Source organism: Henckelia pumila, unplaced genomic scaffold (assembly GCF_033568475.1).
Source record: "Henckelia pumila isolate YLH828 unplaced genomic scaffold, ASM3356847v2 CTG_466, whole genome shotgun sequence".
NCBI lineage: Eukaryota > Viridiplantae > Streptophyta > Magnoliopsida > Lamiales > Gesneriaceae > Henckelia > Henckelia pumila.
In genome coordinates this window covers 5,522,700-5,542,856 of record NW_027331833.1, presented here as the reverse complement: position 1 = coordinate 5,542,856, position 20,157 = coordinate 5,522,700, and the positions used below count along the sequence as shown (strand labels likewise).

The following is a 20,157-nucleotide window of genomic DNA, read 5'->3' as shown; positions in this document are numbered from 1 at the left end:
AAGTTCCTTTAAGAATGAACATTTATCCATAAATGTGAGATTTATTAATTTTTTTTATGTAGATCTCACGTATATTTATAAATCTTCACGCTTTGATATATTATTATGGTGGTACTAGAATGATAGCTTCAATTCCCCAAAATTCTCATATTGTTGTATTTTACTAGAGGAGATGAAATACTTATACTACTTTAAAGATATCATCCTAAAAATTTATCCAACTTTAAATACTTCTCAAGACGTGTGTTTGACAAAACTTTTCTTTAACAAAATTTCAAAAACACTACGGATATCCTGTATCCATATTTTTAATAACAACAACAATAATATTACTGCGTTTTTCTTATTTTCAAAACGTTTTGTTTCCCTATCTGAAGTTCAGGACGTGTTCATTGGTCAAAAGACGTAGCAAATTGGGTATTCATATTTTGACCGACATATTAAACTGGGCCAGCAGCATCTGGGCCTCACCCTGCCCACAACACGTTCGTTGGGCCAACTTTATAAATGGTTCCAAAAGGACACGTGTCAAAGTGCCCCACGATCACCAGAATGCGGCGAGCCGAGTCAGCCGTCGGTGGTCGCCGGAATCTACTGGCCCACGGCGCCTTCCGCCGGTTCCTACCACCTAAGACTTTCCCACCTCGTCTGAGATATTGTAGAATCTAAGTTAATATTTGTTTAATTATACCAAAATTACAAGAACTGGACAAAATGACCTCCTTTCAAAAAGTACAACATATAATAATAATTAATATAAAAGTTGTTCAACCAAATTGTATGATTTTTTTTAAAAAAATAAATTAATGAAAGGTAAATTCAGAAGAAAATAATAGATTTGGACTAAATATTGAAAAATCTATTAAAATAGTCTTTAGATAACACTTTTGTTTTATTTCATTTTTAGATTTAGACATATAAGTTTTATTTATTTATTTATTTAGGTAATTTCTTATTTCTCCTTTCTCTACCATTTTTGGGTGTTTTTTTTCTCCATGTTTGTATTTTAAAATTAAATTTATCAGAAACAAATCAAACTTACAGTTCTTTAATTCCGATCGACCAAATAAAAATTTTAATCTTTTTTTTTTTAAAAGGTCCTACTGTTTTGCCTTAAAACAGAATTTTTTCTTTAAAAAAAATCTTCTGTGTAATTAATCAAAACAAAACGACAAAGGTTTCATTAGGCGTATAAAATTTCCTTAATATGAGATACATTAAAGAAATAAATCGGGTGCTACAGTTTGTGTAATATTTTTTACCATATAACATAAGAATCATGTTAACAAAAATAGTTGCGGATCAATAAAAATGGCAAATATAAACACGATCTTCCCTCGACATAAAAGTAAAATTTGTGTTGACCAAAAATAAATAAAGTCGGGCGACCCTATAACTATAAAGACAGACTGCGATTCCAGTATGCTTCGCCTCAAAAAACATCCTCTCTTAATTATTCTCTTCTCTGAAGATTTGCGGCAATGGATCGGCGCTTGTTGTGGCCATTGAAGCACACTCAGCACAAGAATATAACCAAAAAGTTCATCAAACTGTCGGCTAATTCCGAGCAGAAGATGAAGAGTTCCCGTACTCCAACAACTGTTCGAATATCGGTCACTGATCCTTATGCCACAGATTCATCCGATGATGAAGTGGATCTTTTTCAAAGGAAACGTATCAAGACTTATGTAAGTGAGATCAGAATGGTTCAGGAAGTTGATGGTAATGGGAGGAAGAAAACTGTGCATACTGCTCAGCACAAGCCCAAGCCGGTTAAGGCGAGAGAGGTTCCCGAAGGCGGCGCCAGGAAGTTCCGCGGCGTCAGGCAGAGGCCGTGGGGGAAGTGGGCGGCGGAGATAAGGGACCCTGCCAGGAAGGTCAGGCTTTGGCTGGGCACCTACGACACGGCGGAGGAAGCGGCCATGGTTTACGATAACGCCGCCGTAAAACTGAGGGGGCCGGATGCTTTGACCAACTTCTCCACTCCGCCGCCGGAGTCTGTCTCCGGCTACGACTCCGTGGAAGAGTCGCGATTAATCCTGGCATCGTCACCGACATCTGTTCTCCGGTTCAGAAGCTTGAGCGAAGATAATGAAACCGCCACCACCACTAACTCCATGGATGATTCAATCGGCCGCCATTCGGAGTGCGAAGTGGAAGCGAGTGCGGCGGCGGAAGATTACTGGAACGATGGCCTTTTTCCGATGGACACTTCGTTTTTGGAAGATTTCTTCAACTCGGAGCCTCGGGATCATTCGTTGTTCGATAAATCAGAAGATTTTTTCGGGGATTTGATGGGTTTCGAAAACATCCCACCAGAAAATTTGAACGATTCGTTTCAAGATTTCAATTCACTCGACGTGGATGATTATTTTCAAGACGACGGCGATTTTGCGATTTTGGCTTTATGATTGATGATGAATGGGCAATTTATTTTTCTTTTTTGCCCTTTATATATTAATTAGTTTATAAATATTAATTTGGATATTATTATTATTATTATTATTATTATTATTTAGGAGTAATATTTAAGAATTTTTTTTAATATCTCCCTAAATGGAGAGTGAGTGAAAGTTGTTTATTTATACACATTTCTACCAAAAATGTAGTATTTCTTTTTTCAGAGGGAAATTATATTTATACCCACTTCTCTCTTGAAATTCAAGCAATTAATCATCTTGGTTACGTTCATTTGATGTCATAAGATGAGCAGCCAAGACAATTTAGACGCATTTTCAATATTCAATTTGAATTTTTAGATTGTTTTACACAAAATTTTGGAGTAATTATAGAGATGGTTTAATCTATGTTACATGCAACCAACTAGCAAATTTTGTATAATTTTATACGAGAATATCAATTGATATTTTAAATTGAAATAAAAATGTTAGGAGATTGGAATAAAATCATACATCATAGTGTAGACTGCCCCGAGATATTCTTTGTATGGATTCCCACGTGGCATTCTCCTTTGGGAAGGAAGGGTTTACTTTTCTCAGGGGAAACCCAGGCGTAATTGGCGGTTTTCTAGTGGACCAACTCCTGTTTAGCTACATATAATATAAGTGTGAATTTTAAACGTTAGATATTGAATATGAAAAGCATCAAAGTTATACATATTGATGTAGTCAAAAATCATTTGTATATGACACGTTGCTTCCGCAAAGTTCGGAGTATCAACGGATCCTTGTATGTTCTTTTTGGAGATCTTTAGTGGGTTGTTCCTACGTCACAAAACAAAGTCAGAGGAATCGGGAGGGTTCTCGGCGAAGGCACTCCGACGCTCAAGTCAATTATTACTCAAGGAATAATAATCAAGAGCAGAGCGATATAGTGCTTAAGAAAGTGTGTGCCTTAATAATGAGGTGACTTGAGCTATTTATAGATATTCGTAGAGTTTCATGTGTTTGAGCCTTTTATGGGCTTTTGTAGAATTCAGGGTGTGCTTGATTTAAATATATATAATATTTAAATAAGCTTGGTTCTGAAAAATATTTGGAGTGAACCTTCATGATTGGGCTCAGGCCCAGTTGAATTTTTAGGTGTAGCTTATCATATATATATATATATATATATATATAAATATTTATAATTTATCCATATATAAGAAATATATGAATTTTTCATTGTACCCTAAAAATGTTGTTAATGTTATGCTTGATTTCTGAGATAATTTCTTTCATATTTATTTTATTAACTACTATGATAATGGATTAATATAACAGCTGTTGACGTGGACGATGAGATTTCGGTTGATTATATATATTTGTTGATTTGAAGGCTATTGTCTTATATTTCAAAACATAATCACCATATCAATTATCAGAAACTGATATTACTGATGGCAAATCAAATTATCAATTGCTTTTTCTTATTTAATATGAAGGAATATTTTAGAATCTCCTTTTTTAGTTATAAAAAAATAGATTCTGAATTATTCATCCAAAATAAATCTATAGAACTAAAATATTCAGAATAACAGTGGAGCAACTTAGGAAATGATAAGGTATTTTTTTTTTAAAAATAGTCATTTTGGCATAAAATAAAATAAATGTGTAGAGATTAATTATTGAACTGAAATATTTTATTTAATAACATTTTTTTCTTGCAATGGTCTTAGAGGGTCCATTTAATTGTGGCTGTCGTCTAGAAAAATGGTCAATGTTTTGTTGTTGTGGAAAATGGAGGAGTGAGCTGTAAAGACTCAGTCGACCAATATCTGAAGGGTTGACTTTTGGCTAATTAGTCAAATTTGGGCTATTATTATGTTGTGTGTAATTATGTAACGGAAAATTCTCGTGGTACATTTTAGGTTTTTTTTTTTTTTTTTTTCGTGGTACATTTTAGGTTATATATACTCAGGTTTATATTTTATATATGATAAATAATAAAAATGTCTTTGAATTCAATTACTTTTCTTTTTATTTTTTTTCATTCTCGATTACTCTTAAGTCTTGGAAAGGAAAAATTACGTTAAGGCCGAAGTGTAACTTAAAGTCCATATCAAACATAGCTCATATAAAAATTATAGAGCACGCATTTGAATACATTATGGTCATTCGGCTTGATGTCTCATATTCATCCATTTTCAATTCGGTGATCTCGATCGAAAATTCCATTTTCCGGATATATAGTTCTCATCAAATTCTTTCGTCTAACATAATTAGGGAGTATTTGGTAGAGCTTTTAAAAAGTGCTTCTTAGCTTGTAGTTGCATGAAAGTTGATATCCTAGTGAGATATCCCGGGTGGCGAGAACCCGGGGACCGGGAGTTCGGAGGGTTTAGGCACCCGGGCCATCCCAGAAATCCAGGGAGAACCTAGGGCCCAGGGTATCGAAATACTAACTCCTCGGGACAGCGGAGCGGGTCCTAGCCCGACTATCTTTGGGGAATGTAGTGATATCCTAGTGAGATATCTCGGGTGCCCGGAAGGTTTAGGCACCCGGGCCATCCCAGAAATTCCTGGAGATTGAAGGGAGCCCGGGTGATATCCTAGTGAGATATCCCGGGTGCCCGGAAGGTTTAGGCACCTGGGCCATCGGAGCCCGGGTAAAAACAAGGGAGTCAGGTATCTAGGAGTAAACCTTCGAAAGACGGGAAAGGAAGGAAAACTGGTGGGACCCGAGCTTTTCTATTCTTAGGGCCAGGAAACAGCCACGTCTACTTAGAGTGTGCCAGGATCAAATCACCGACCGAATCATTACTAACCACATTCCAACGGAGTGAGTTTTTTTTTTTTTTTTTTCTGAAACTACGAATGTCTAAGTCACACGTGGTAACCATCCCATCATCTTAAAAGCTGTCAGTAAGGTCATACCCAATAATCATTGAGGACCCTGGGCTGACAAGTATAAAGGTCAGGCTGAGACATCTCTCACCGGGGATCATGATTTCGCACATTCACTCTCTCAAATATCCGTATAAGCTTCATTTCTAAACTAATAAGGTATTCACCTATCTTTGTCACCCGGGATCTCTCCCACCCCCGGGCATCCATTTTATGATAATCACATCATTGGCGCCGTCTGTGGGAAAGTGAGTTCAAGACGTAGATATGACCATCATGAATGATCCAGAGGGCTCTCATCGAGAAATTACCGCAATTCAAGAACAAATGAACGCTATGATAGATGCTGATGTACAGAGAATCATGACAATACAACAAGAAGGAGGAAAAGATGGCCAAGGAAAGGAGAACGAAAAAGGACTAGAAGGAGAAAAAGAACAGGAGCCGAGGCCCGAAAAAGAGAAGAGCAAAGGCATATACTTGGAAGAGGAGGGAAATTCACATGCTGGGTCTGCGAATATCACCATGGCGGGAGAGCTGGAGATGCTGAAACAAAAAATACAAAAAGCAAGAATCTTCGCGGGTCAAAAGTTTGGGCTGTCCTTTCTCCCCGAAAATCATTGGGGAGCCATTGCCGGTCTATTTCAAATCTGCCAAAATCAAGGAGTATGATGGCAGCACCGATCCAGAGGAGCATGTGACTCGATTTGAGAATGTGGCCATGTTACATTGCTATGGTGATCAAATCAAGTGCAAGGTATTTTTGACTACCTTGGTGGACTCCGCCCAAAGATGGTTCGAAAACTTGGAAGAAGGAAGTATTAAGACTTTCGAAGAATTCCGGGAAGTCTTTTTACAACACTTCAGCAGCAGCAAACGATACAAAAAAACCACTCTCAGCCACTTCGAGATAAAGCAGCTAAACGAGGAGTCTTTAAGAGCTTATATTAAGAAGTTCAATAGAGTGGCCCTGGAAGTACCTGCGTGTGCACCGGAAACAAAAATCACTGCTTTCACGCAAGGAGTTAAAGAAGAGAATTCTTCCGGTCTTTAGTCAAGAGGGCTCCCCGATACTTTGAGGACCTCTTGGCTCGAGCCGAGAAATATATCAATATGGAGGAGGCCCAACGACAAAAGAGGGAAAAAGACAGAAAAGAAGGACACAGGGAGAAAGGAAACCAAAGTGGTCAAGGGAGAAGAAGGCAGGATCAACCGGGGAGGCTTGCCGCCTACACTCTCATAGGATAGCCCGGGATCGAGAGATCCATCTGTGTGAGGAGAATGCCCAACCATTGCCTCCGAAAAGACCGGGAAAAGATTGCTCGATACATCGAGTTAATACCCACGACACCAGTGAGTATCGGAGGCTCACAGTGGAACCAGGGCAGCCCATACCCGAGGAAGCTAGACATGTGGAGAAAATGCAGCAGGGACGTCCCTGGGTACCACGGCCGGACATCCCATGGGCCAATAGGCCCGACCCTCCGAAAGCTCGGGAGATAACACCTCGGAGGCCAGACAAAGAACCCCGCGAGGGATCTTCTAAAGGGGTGTCAACATGATTTCAGGAGGATCCACTGATGGGGACTCTATTAGGGCTCAAAAATCTTGGAGTAAAAGAGAAATCCTGGGAATCGAGGCCCGGAGGCTAGATCCCTGCCCAATCATTACATTTGGGCCGGGGGATTTGTAAGGAGTATGTCTGCCCCACAACGACGCTTTACTTATTTGGGCTCGAGTTCCTAACTATGACGTGAGAAGGGTGTTTGTGGATTCGGGGAGTTCTGTGAATGTCATCTTCCAAGAAGCATTCGAGCAAATGGACTTACAAGGGTGTGAGATCCATCCCGTGAAAACATCTCTGTATGGGTTCGCGGGACATACCGTTCGGCCCAGGGGAGAAGTGTGGCTACCAATCACCTTGGGATCGGATGATATGAAGAAGACTGTCATGGCCCTCTTTACCGTGGTGGAAGCCCCATCTTCCTACAATATCATCCTAAGAAGACCGGCCCTAAATGCTTTTATGGCTGTTGCTTTTGCATACCACCAGAAGATCAAATTCCCGGTGGGAAATCAAGTTGGTGAAGTAAAGGGAGATCAGCATTCCTCTCGGCGGTGTTATGCGGACACCATCCGGGTGGACAATAAGAGGGCCTGGGGAACGGAGAGAAAGGACGGTCCCCAGCAGGAGGAGGTATGCACAGTAGAAGAATTGAAAGAGGAATATGAGGAGGTGGAGGTAATGCACGGACAGTCGGGGAAGATTGCCCTGATGGCTCGGGGCTTGGAGTCTGCTTTGGCTGAGCAATTGAAAGCTTGCCTGGCTCAGAACGTGGATGTGTTTGCTTGGTCTCCCAAAGAGCTGAATGGAGTTCCAGCTCACCTGGATGAGCACAAGCTGAATATCCTTCCAGGATCCCGGCCTGTCAAGCAGAATAAGAGACACTTCGGGGCAGAAAAGGACAAGGTCATTGCTGAGCAAGTTCGGGAGCTGCTGGAAGCAGGGCACGTCAAAGAGGTATAGTTTCCTACTTGGTTGCCTAATGTGGTGCTGGTACCCAAAAGTACAGGGAAGTGGAGAATGTGTATGGATTTCCGAGACTTGAACAAGGCCTGCCCCAAGGACTGCTATCCACTGCCCCGGATTGATCAATTGGTAGATTCTACTTTCGGTTGCGAGCTGCTTTGCTTTATGGATGCTTACTAAGGATACCACCAGATTCCTCTGGTTAGGGAGGACCAGGATAAGGTCAGTTTTGTTACGTCAGAAGGAACATTTTGTTATGTGATTATGCCTTTCGGGTTAAAAAATGCAGGAGCCACCTATCAAAGGATGATGGATAAAGTCTTCCAGAGTCAATTGGGCAAGAATGTGGAGGTGTACGTGGATGATATTCTTGTGAAGTCCAGGACCCAGGATCATTTTATCCCTGACTTGGAAAAAACTTTTAGCACCTTGCGAAGATACGGGGTGAAGCTTAACCCGACTAAATGTGTGTTTGGGGTTAAAAGCGGGAGGTTTTTGGGATTTGTAGTAACCGAGAGAGGAATAGAGGTGAACCCAGAGAAAGTAAAAATCTTAAGGGATATGCCATCACCCTCATCCGTCCGGGAGGTGCAGCGGTTGACGGGGAGTATCACCGCTTTGTCCCGTTTCATTGCTCGATCTGCCCATCGGAGTCATCCTTTCTTTCATGTATTGAGGAAAGCTCAGAAGTTTGGGTGGAGCGAGGATTGTGAGCAAGCTTTCCAGGAGTTGAAAGAGCATCTGGCAAATTTGTCCATCTTGGTCAAACCCGAGCCCGGGGAGAGATTGTGGATTTACATTTCCACCACCAAATTTTCCGTAAGCACGGTATTGATAAAGGAAGAGGGAGGGGATCAAAAACCAGTTTATTATGTGAGTCACGCTCTGAAGGGACCAGAGATCCGATACAGCGAAATGGAAAAGATGGCCCTAGCCCTCATCCTGACAGCTCGGAAGCTCAGACCTTACTTTTTATCCCACCTGGTCACTGTCTTGACCAGTAGCCCTTTGGGCCGGGTGATGACTCATCCGGATGCTTCGGGTCGATTGGTCAAATGGGCGGTGGAATTAGGAGAGTACAGCGTAGAATACAAGCCTTGGGTAGCTATCAAGGCATAGGCTTTATCTGACTTCTTGACTGAGGTGATCGCCTTTGGCCAGGAGGAGGTGTGGAGAATCTTCGTAGATGGGGCCAGCGGTTTGGAAGGCAGTGGGGTCGGTGTAATCCTAATTTCTCCCACCCAAGAAAAAACCAAGGTGGCGGTGAGGCTAGCTCTTTTTAAATCTAACAATGAAGCATAGTATGAGACGGTAATCACAAGTTTGAAATTGGCCAGGGAGGTAGGAGCTGGGCATGTCATTGTGTATTCGGATTCCCAGTTGGTGGTACAACAAGTCCAGGGAACCTTTAACATCAGGGAGAAGCGATTACAAGTGTAAGGTCCAAAAATTCCACTAGCTTAATCACGATTAATTGATTTAATTATATGATTTAATGCATGTTATTTAGAATATTTAATTTTTATGTGGAATTATGTGAATTATTGGATGCCTGGAATTATGTGATTGCTATGTTATTTTTTTTTTAAAAAGTTTTCAGATTGGTATTAATTTTGGGTCGTAGGTACGAGTCTAACCTTGAATCGAGCTAAGAAAAATATGTTAAATTAAGATTAAAGGGATGCAGTGTATTTTATTGAGTGGGGGAGTAAAATTTTAAAGGATTTTAAATGTAACTAATGGGCCGTGTTGGAGCCCATTAGTCACAAAAGAAAAGCGTTCAGAAATTTTATTCTGAACTCTCATTTGAACGCTCACTTTTCTTCCTCAAAATCTCTCTCAAACGCTGCATCAAGGCTAGGGTTCTTCAGAGGCTCAAGGCTAGATCGTCTTACCGCTCAGGTTATTTCCAATCGAATCAATCCAGGCAAGTTTTTACTGTTTTTAAACCCATTCAAGAATATAGTTATTTTCAAGGTAAAACCCTAGGTATTTGATCGATGATCTATGAATGTTTTCTTGAAAATTTTATGAGTATGTTGCTTGATTGTGATACGAGAAGCATTCCTGATGTTTTCGGTTCAAGTTTATTGAGTTTTGAACGATTTGAAGGCAAGAAATCAGATTGTTGGGGTAAAAGTTGAATGAGGGTTTTTGATTCAAAATTTTTGAAATGGTTGTTGTTTTGGGAAAAGTTATTTTGAAGTTTTGATGTTGTTGAATGGTATTTTTGATGGAAAAAACGTCCCAAAGCATTGTGGGTTTTGAAAAAAATGCAAAAAAAGATCAGTTTTCGGAAAAGGAGACGCGACGGCGCGCCCGCGCTGCCGTGCAGCGCGCCCGTGCCTGTGTCGCGTAAATCTGCGAGCAGGAGGCGCGCCCGTGCTGTTACGCAGTGCGCCCGTGCCCACTTGGCGAGCGGACGGCACGCCTGCGCTGGTTGAGCGCGCGGCCGCGCCGCAAGTTCGAAATTCCCATCCCATTTTATGAGTTTTTGAGTCCTAAAAATCATGATTTTTATACTTTAATGTATTTTAATTATTTTTAAGAATGTTCATGAAGAGTTTTAAAGTTTTCAAGGTCCGAAACGGATGGAATGCCTTGCGTGGATCAGTCAAGTTATGTATTGCATGATTATGTGATTTTCTCATGAAAGTTAACTTCTCATGAAATGTTTTGACGGATTTTAAGCATGTAGCATCACGAGAAACTTTATGAGCATGTACGAGATTTATGAAAATGACATGATAAGATGAATGATATGATGCATGGAAAATATTTTGATGATTTATGCGTCTTGTGGTGATTATATGGGGTATGCACTTCGGGATGAGCTCCGGAGCGGCTATCCAAACATGGCTCACGGGATGGTTATACGGGGTATGCACTTCGGGTTGAGCTCCGAAGCGGCTATCCAAAGAATGAAAGTTTGCGGGCTTAATGCCATATGCTTGTCTGATCAACAGGAAACTATGAATGGCTCGTTATGACGATTACCACACTACTCATACTTCATCTCCCCAAATATTTTTATGACATGGCTATATTAAAGTTATGTTTATTGCATGGGAGTTTAAGTTAATGTTTCCTTTTAAAGTTAGAAAATCCTTTTCTGCATGCTCTTGTTGAGTCTTTCGACTCACAATACTTGAATGGTGCAGGTAATGATGATGTGGATGCTTTTATTGATGATTATGTGGGCGGACATGAAGAAGAGGCAGGGGTCGGTCTAATGGGCAATGCATGAGTGTGAATGCTTTAGAATGGAAGATGTTTTAAACCTTTTTATTTGATGAGAGGCAAACAAGTTTAAATTTTTTTAGTTGATGGCCATGTTTTGGCAAATAGTTTTAGATGCTATTTTATTGTATACGCTATTTTAATAAATAAGATGATGCTTCCGCAAAGTTTTTATTTTTACCAAATCTTTAAGTAAGTATGTTTGAGTAACGTTTCGATTGAGAAATTGAGACGTTACAGCTTGGTATCAGAGCAGTTCGCTCTGGGTTTGTCGCACACATGCATTCTCGCCACGACCCTATGCTTCGTCTTCATGTCTGTAAGTTCTATGTTATGAATGGTTTAAGATGCATGATAGTTTTTACGATTAATATTTATGCATGTTAATTAGGATGTTATGTTTAAATAACGTAATTAAGCATGTGAACTGTATGGACATCAGGATCATGGCTAACCGTAGGAATCCGAACAATGAGGACAATTAGAATAACCAGTTTTTGGCTGGGTTGGCGACTCTATTGCAAGAGCAGAGTAGAGCCCAAGGGGAGCAGATTCAACAGTTAATCCAAGCACAGGCGGGAGGACGGAACAACAATAAGCCACTACTGACTAATCCGATCTTTAAACAGTTTAAGGATCTAGGGCCGCAGGAGTTCAGAGGAGGGGCTGATCCCCTTGTAGCCAAGGAATGGGTGCAGTCAGTGGAGACCATTTTTGACTACATGCAGCTCACTGATGCAGACCGTGTGAGGTGTGCCATATTTATGTTTCGGGATGATGCAAGGGTTTGGTGGCAGGGAGCCCGTTCTGCTGTGGATATGACTACGTTGACTTGGAATGGGTTCAAAGATGTGTTCTATGGAAAATATTTCACTATCAGCACCAGGACTAGACTTGCTAGAGAATTCCTGGAGCTCCGCCAAGGGAGCATGTCCATTGCTGAGTATGTGAAGAAGTTTGAAAGGGGGAGGTATTTTGTGCCCATGATTTTGGGTAATGCTGTAGAGGAGTTGAAGCATTTCACGGAGGGACTGAATGCCACTATCCGTTGTGATGTCAGGTTGAGTGGGGCACAAACGTACCGAGCAGCAGTCGATGAGGCTATGTTTTCAGAAAAATATGTGAATGATATTATCAAAGAATCACAAGCGAAAAGAGCCAGTTACCAAGGGAGAGAACAACAAGGGTCTAGTCAGAAGAGGCCGTACCAAGCCCCAGCTCAGAGGAGACCGCAGCAGAAGCAGCGCCAAAACCCCAATCAGGCGCGACCTCAGGGACAGAATCAGCCGAACGCCAATGCTCCAAGGCCGGCGAATGCACCTATCTGTCAAAAGTGTGGGAAGCCACACTCAGGTCAATGCATGCTTGGGACCAATACTTGATTTCTTTGCAAGAAGCCAGGGCATGTCGCCAAGGATTGCCCGCAGTCAAAGGATCCTATCAGGAGAAGAGTGTTTGCTATGACTCACGATCAGGTCGACCCAGATTCTGCAATTGTCACAGGTATGATCCGTATCGCTGGTTTACCTGCTTTCGTGTTGATTGATTCAGGAGCTACGCACTCTTTTATATCTGTTAATTTTATGATGAAATTGGGGGTCTTTCCGGATGAATCTATTTCGAAATTTTGTGTGTCGTTACCCTCAGGAGAAGAACTGGAAAGTAGTAGTGTGGTAAGAAATTGCAAAGTTCAGATGCAGAGTCTAGTTTTGTGTGCAGATTTTATTGTTTTGAAAATGGTGGATTTTGATGCGATTTTTGGGATGGACTGGTTGTTTCGGCATGAGGCTATTATTGACTGCAAACGGAAAACTGTCTCATTGAAAGATCAGAATGGGAAATCGTTTGCGTTCCGCACAACCTCTAAGAAGAGCGCACCAGGTATGATTTCTACAGGAACAGCTTGGCAATTATTGAGTAATGGGTGTACAGGCTTTCTTGCGAGTCTAATTGGTGATCTGGAGGTACAGCGACCGAAACTTGTGGAAGTGGAAGTAGTGAAGGACTTTCCAGAAGTTTTTCTCGATGATGTTGCGGGATTGCCTCCAGTCAGAGAAGTCGAATTTGGGATAGAATTGTTGCCTGAAACTAAGCCAGGTTCTAAGGCACCGTACAGATTGACACCGACTGAGATGAAAGAATTGAAGGATCAGTTGCAGGAATTACTGGATAAGGGGTTCATCAGACCAAGTGTATCGCCTTGGGGTGCACCGGTGTTGTTCATCAAGAAGAAAGATGGGTCAATGAGATTGTGCATTGACTACAGAGAACTGAACCGAGTTACAGTAAAGAACAGATATCCTTTGCCCAGAATAGACGACTTGTTCGACCAATTTCAAAGGGCAGAGGTGTTCTCAAAAATTGATCTGCGATCAGGTTACCATCAGCTGAAGGTAAAGGATGCAGATGTGCAGAAGACAGCATTCAGGACTCGCTATGGCCACTATGAGTTCTTGGTAATGCCGTTTGGGTTGACCAATGCACCAGCTGTGTTCATGGATTTGATGAACAGGGTGTTTCAACCTTTCTTGGATCAGTTTGTCGTTGTCTTCATAGATGACATATTGATATATTCTCGCAGTAGGGAGGAGCATCGTCAGCACTTGGCTACGGTGTTGCAAATTTTGAAAGAAAAGCAACTGTATGCTAAGTACAGTAAGTGTGAATTCTGGCTGGAGCAGATTTCATTTTTGGATCATATAGTTTCAGCTAAGGGGATTGAGGTGGATCCGTCGAAGGTGGAAGCGGTTCGTAATTGGGCTGCCCCGAAGAATGCTACAGAAATACGAAGTTTCTTGGGTTTAGCAGGCTACTACAGGAGATTTATTCAATACTTCTCCAAGATAGCCCTACCACTGAATTCCTTAACTCGAAAAGGTGTGAAGTTTGTGTGGTCAGAACAATGTGAGAAGAGCTTTACAGAATTGAAGGAAAGACTGATTTCAGCGCCAGTGCTAGCAATTCCCGAAGGCACGGGTCGCTTTGTGGTTTATACCGATGCTTCTAAGAGTGGATTAGGAGCTGTGTTGATGCAGGATGATAAAGTAATAGCGTATGCATCTCGACAGCTGAAGGTCCATGAGAGGAATTACCCGACTCATGATCTTGAGTTGGCGGCAGTTGTTTTTGCTTTGAAGCTATGGAGACACTACTTGTACGGCGAAAGGTGTCAGATTTTCACTGATCACAAAAGCCTAAAATATTTCTTCACTCAGAAGGAGTTGAATATGAGGCAGAGGCGATGGCTGGAATTAGTGAAGGACTACGACTATGACATTAGCTACCATCCTGGTAAGGCTAATGTTGTAGCAGATGCCTTGAGTCGCAAGTCTGCAACATTGAACCAATTGACGGTGCAACAGTAGTTGATTTCTGAATTTGCACGTATGAGTTTGGAGGTATTTGAACTAATGGAGGTATGCACTCTAGCAGCCTTAATAGTAGTACCTAGTTTGCTTGAGAGAATCAGAGTAGGCCAAGCTTCTGATGAACAGTTGACGTTGTGGAGGAACAGAGATGAAGCCAAGGGTGGTACATTGTACACTGTCAAAGATGGAATTGTTCATCACCGAGGTAGAATGTGGGTGCCAGCAGTAGACTCATTGAGAGTGGAAGTGATGACTGAAGCCCATACTGTTCCATATTCCATTCATCCAGGAAGTACGAAAATGTATAAGGATTTGCAATCCTTATATTGGTGGCCAGGTATGAAGAAGGATATCGTAGAATTTGTGAGTGAATGTTTGACTTGTCAATAGGTAAAAATTGAGCATCAAAGGCCAGCGGGACTCCTAAAACCCTTGTCAATACCCACATGGAAGTGTGAAGATGTCACTATGGATTTCGTAGTAGGATTGCCAGTCTCACCGCGAAGGATGAACTCGATTTGGGTGATAGTTGACAGGTTAACTAAGTGAGCTCATTTTATTCCAGTCAGAAATAACTTCTCGATGAATCAGTATGCAGAGCTGTACATTCGAAATTGTCAGATTGCATGGAGTTCCAGCGAGGATAGTATCTGACAGGGATCCTAAGTTCAATTCGAACTTTTGGGGAAGTTTACATAGAGGATTGGGAACAAAGCTAGCTTTCAGTACAGCTTTCCACCCTCAGACAGATGGTCAGTCAGAACGAGTGATCCAAATACTCGAAGACATGTTGAGAGCTTGTATGATCGACTTTGGAGGGAATTGGGAATCGAAATTATCTTTAGTGGAGTTTACTTACAACAATAGTTATCAAGCAACTATTGGCATGACTCCTTATGAGGCATTGTATGGGAGAAGGTGTAGAACTCCCTTGCACTGGGATGAAGTTGGAGAGAGAGCTGTTTTGGGACCAGATATAGTGACTCAAACGGTGGATGTAATAGCTAAGATCAGAGACAGAATGTTGATAGCTCAAAGTCGACAGAAAAGTTACGCCAACCAGCGACGTAGAGATTTGGAGTTTGAAGTAGGTGACCATGTATTTTTAAAGGTGTCACCATGGAAGGGTGTTGTGGGATTTGGAAAAAAGGGTAAATTGAGTCCAAGATATATAGGACCTTTTGAGATCCTAGAAAAAGTTGGGGCTCGAGCTTACCGAGTAGCACTACCACCCAACTTGGGGGGTGTCCACAATGTCTTCCATATCTCTATGCTAAGGAAGTATGTGGCAAATCCTTCTCATGTTATCCGCCATGAGCCAGTGAAATGGACGCCAAACTTGTCCTACGATGAGATGCCTGTTCAAATCTTGGACAGACAAGTTCGTAGGTTGAGAAACAGAGAGATTCCAATGGTGAAAATATTATGGAGCAACCAGTTGGTTGAAGAAGCTACTTGGGAAACAGAACAAGATATGCGAGCATGCTATCCTGAACTGTTTGGTAAGTCGAATTTCGAGGACAAAATTCTTTTAAGGAGGGTAGAGTTGTAAGGTCCAAAAGGTTCACTAGCTTAATCACGATTAATTGATTTAATTATATGATTTAATGCATGTTATTTAGAATATTTAATTGTTATGTGGAATTATGTGAATTATTGGATGCCTGGAATTATGTGATTGCTATGTTATTTTTTTTTTAAAAGTTTTCAGATTGATATTAATTTTGGGTCGTAGGTACGAGTCTAGCCTTGAATCGAGCTAAGAAAAATATGTTAAATTAAGATTAAAGGGATGCAGTGTATTTTATTGAGTGGGGGAGTAAAATTTTAAAGGATTTTAAATGTAACTAATGGGCCGTGTTGGAGCCCATTAGTCACAAAAGAAAAGCGTTCAGAAATTTTATTCTGAACTCTCATTTGAACACTCACTTTTCTTCCTCAAAATCTCTCTCAAACGCTGCATCAAGGCTAGGGTTCTTCAGAGGCTCGAGGCTAGATCGTCTTACCGCTCAGGTTATTTCCAATCAAATCAATCCAGACAAGTTTTTACTGTTTTTAAACCCATTCAAGAATATAGTTATTTTCAAGGTAAAACCCTAGGTATTTGATCGATGATCTATGAATGTTTTCTTGAAAATTTTATGAGTATGTTGCTTGATTGTGATACGAGAAGCATTCCTGATGATTTCAGTTCAAGTTTATTGAGTTTTGAACGATTTGAAGGCAAGAAATCAGATTGTTGGGGTAAAAGTTGAATGAGGGTTTTTGATTCAAAATTTTTGAAATGGTTGTTGTTTTGGGAAAAGTTATTTTGAAGTTTTGATGTTGTTGAATGGTATTTTTGATGGGAAAAACGTCCCAAAGCATTGTGGGTTTTGAAAAAAATGCAAAAAAAAGATCAGTTTTCGGAAAAGGAGATGCGACGGCGCGCCCGCGCTGCCATGCAGCGCGCCCGCGCCTGTGTCGCGTAAATCTGCGAGCAGGAGGCGCGGCCGCGCCGCAAGTTCGACATTCCTATCCCATTTTATGAGTTTTTGAGTCCTAAAAATCATGATTTTTATACTTTAATGTATTTTAATTATTTTTAAGAATGTTCATGAAGAGTTTTAAAGTTTTCAAGGTCCGAAACGGATGGAATGCCTCGCGTGGATCAGTCAAGTTATGTATTGCATGATTATGTGATTTTCTCATGAAAGTTAACTTCTCATGAAATGTTTTGATGGATTTTAAGCATGTAGCGTCACGAGAAACTTTATGAGCATGTACGAGATTTATGAAAATGACATGATAAGATGAATGATATGATGCATGGAAAATATTTTGATGATTTATGCATCTTGTGGTGATTATATGGGGTATGCACTTCGGGATGAGCTCCGGAGCGGCTATCCAAACATGGCTCACGAGATGGTTATACGGGGTATGCACTTCGGGTTGAGCTCCGAAGCGGCTATCCAAAGAATGAAAGTTTGCGGGCTTAATGTCATATGCTTGTCTGATCAACACGAAACTATGAATGGCTCGTTATGACGATTACCACACTACTCATACTTCATCTCCCCAAATATTTTTATGATATGGCTATATTAAAGTTATGTTTATTGCATGGAAGTTTAAGTTAATGTTTCCTTTTAAAGTTAGAAAATCCTTTTCTGCATTCCTTTGTTGAGTCTTTCGACTCACTATACTTGAATGGTGCAGGTAATGATGATGTGGATGCTTTTATTGATGATTATGTGGGCGGACATGAAGAAGAGGCAGGGGTCGGTCCAACGGGCAATGCATGAGTGTGAATGCTTTAGAATGGAATATGTTTTAAACCTTTTTATTTGATGAGAGGCAAACAAGTTTAAATTTTTTTAGTTGATGACCATGTTTTGGCAAATATTTTTAGATGCTATTTTATTGTATACGCTATTTTAATAAATAAGATGATGCTTGCGCAAAGTTTTTATTTTTACCAAATCTTTAAGTAAGTATGTTTGAGTAACGTTTCGATTGAGAAATTGGGACGTTACAACAAGAGTATGCAGGGCTCGTCAAGCGGCATGGAGAAGAATTATCTAGCTGGAGCATTGAACAAATTCCCAGGGAGCATAATTCTGAGGCAGACGCCTTGGCCAGGATGGCAGCATCTCTGACTAGTATTGATGGCCGGGAAGTGATACAACAATCCGGATCGATGATGACCATAGAATAAAGAGCAGAAGAGGCCTTGGAAGGATCCTGGATGGATCCTCTCATTAATTTCTTGCATACAGGGATCCTTCCTGAGGACGAAGTACATGCCCGGAAGCTCAAAAGACAGGTAACTCGATTTACCCTGATTAATGAAAAATTGTACCGGCGATCTTTTCAGGGTCCTTTGTTAAGATGCTTATCCCATGAGGAAATGGGTTATGTACTTCGGGAAATACATGAAGGCTGCTGCGGAGATCACGTAAGGGCTTTGAGATTGGCTCGGTGTACTTTGTTAGCAGGATATTGGTGGCCTACCCTGCAGCAGGATGCCCGACAGATAGTCAAAACGTGTGAAGGATGCCAAAGGTTTGGGAACTTTTCTCATAAACCAGCGGCCGAGTTACAGATGGTATGGGCACCTTGCCCATTTGATCAGTGGGGTCTAGACATCGTGGGACCTTTCCCTATGGGTCCCGGGCAAAAGAAATTTTTGTTAGTTGCAGTGGATTATTTTTCTAAATGGGTGGAAGCTGAGCCTTTGGCAAAAATCATCGAAGGAGCTGTGTTAGGGTTTGTCTGGAAAAACATTGTCTGTCGATTTGGTTTACCTCGAAAGCTCATCTCAGACAATGGGAGGCAGTTTCAGGGACGGAGAATAAAGTATTGGTGCGCTGAGATGAAGATAAGATAGGTGTTCACTTCAGTAGCCTATCCCCAGAGCAACGGGCAAACTAAAGTAACCAACAGGACAATCATCCAATCTTTACAGACTCGACTTTTTGGTGCTGGTAAGAGTTGGGTGGAAGAAATCACGGGAGTACTATGGGCTTATCGTACTACCCCGAGGATGGCTACAGGAGAAACACCTTTCAGTATGGTGTATGGGTCTGAAGCTGTGTTACCAGTGGAGATCGGGCAGATATCCTCCCGAGTACAATACTACCAGGAAGGGGAAACCATGGCCCGAGCGCAGGAGCTGGACCTGATTGAAGAAAAAAGAGAACAAGCCGATGTACGAATGAAAGCTTATCGAAGCAGGATAATGAGAGCTTTCAACCAAAAGGTCAAACCTAGAGACTTCCAGATAGGAGATCTGGTATTAAGGAAGGTAAACCCGGCGGGAGAGGTAAAAAAGTTGGAAGCAAAATGGGAAGGGCCCTACAAAGTCATTCGGAGGATAGGAGGAAACGCTTGGTATCTGGAAGACAGCAAAGGAAAAGTCCTACAAAGGCCCTGGAATACCATGCATCTCAAGTCTTATTATCCTTAAAAGCGCAATGTAACAACTCACTGTATCAAGACGGGTCTTTTCAGCGTGCTTATGTCCTCACTCACACGCACCATGAGAAACTTCCCAGGGGGTCACCCATCCTATAATAGCCCCAAGTCAAGCACGCTTAACTTTAGAGTTCTTATGTGATGAGCTCCCGAAAAGAAGATGCACCTTCTTGATATGAGTTGTACATATCAAATCTTTTGTACCTCTCATTCCGATGTGGGATCGGTTTATTCATGTCACCCGTCGCCCATTCTTTGGTGGGGTTTTCATCTTTCGACTAACTGTATCAAGACGGGTCTTTTCAGCGTGCTTATGTTCTCACTCACACGCACCATGAGAAACTTCCCAGGGGGTCACCTATCCTATAATTGCCCCAAGTCAAGCACACTTAACTTTAGAGTTCTTATGTGATGAGCTCCCGAAAAGAAGATGCACCTTCTTGATATGAGTTGTACATATCAAATCTTTTGTACCTCTCATTTCGGTGTGGGATCGGTTCATTCATGTCACCCGTTGCCCATTCTTTGGTGGGGTTTCCATTTTTCAGGTATTAACCATCCATATTACGGACCATGTACCGCCCTAGGACTTTTTGGCTCCAGGTGTCACACGTAATCACATTTGTAAATATTGTCTCTCCTTGTTGTATAAATAAAAATGTATATTTTGTTCAAATGAAAATACTTTAGGCCCAGGATAAAGCCCGTGGTAATTCACGAGCAATATAAGTCCAGGTGATCCACCACCCTGGCACCAAAAAACCCAGGAGAT

The 20,157-nt window shown here is 41.3% G+C and overlaps 2 protein-coding genes across 2 annotated transcripts; both read left to right on the top strand.

Moving 5' to 3' along the window:
- Positions 1-1,394: 1,394 nt before the first annotated feature.
- On the top strand, positions 1,395-2,445 carry LOC140872579 (ethylene-responsive transcription factor CRF3-like). Its single transcript, XM_073275462.1, has one exon. The coding sequence runs from the start codon at positions 1,482-1,484 to the stop codon at positions 2,409-2,411; it is 930 nt and encodes a 309-aa protein (XP_073131563.1). The 5' UTR covers positions 1,395-1,481; the 3' UTR covers positions 2,412-2,445.
- A 16,509-nt stretch (positions 2,446-18,954) lies between these two features.
- On the top strand, positions 18,955-19,377 carry LOC140872638 (uncharacterized). The gene has a single exon (XM_073275525.1). The coding sequence runs from the start codon at positions 18,955-18,957 to the stop codon at positions 19,375-19,377; it is 423 nt and encodes a 140-aa protein (XP_073131626.1).
- The last annotated feature ends 780 nt before the right edge of the window (positions 19,378-20,157 follow it).

Excerpts from the sequence above, each read along its gene's own strand:
- LOC140872579 (XM_073275462.1), top strand. The coding sequence starts at position 1,482 with ATGGATCGGCGCTTGTTGTGGCCATTGAAGCACACTCAGCACAAGAAT.
- LOC140872638 (XM_073275525.1), top strand. The coding sequence starts at position 18,955 with ATGGCTACAGGAGAAACACCTTTCAGTATGGTGTATGGGTCTGAAGCT.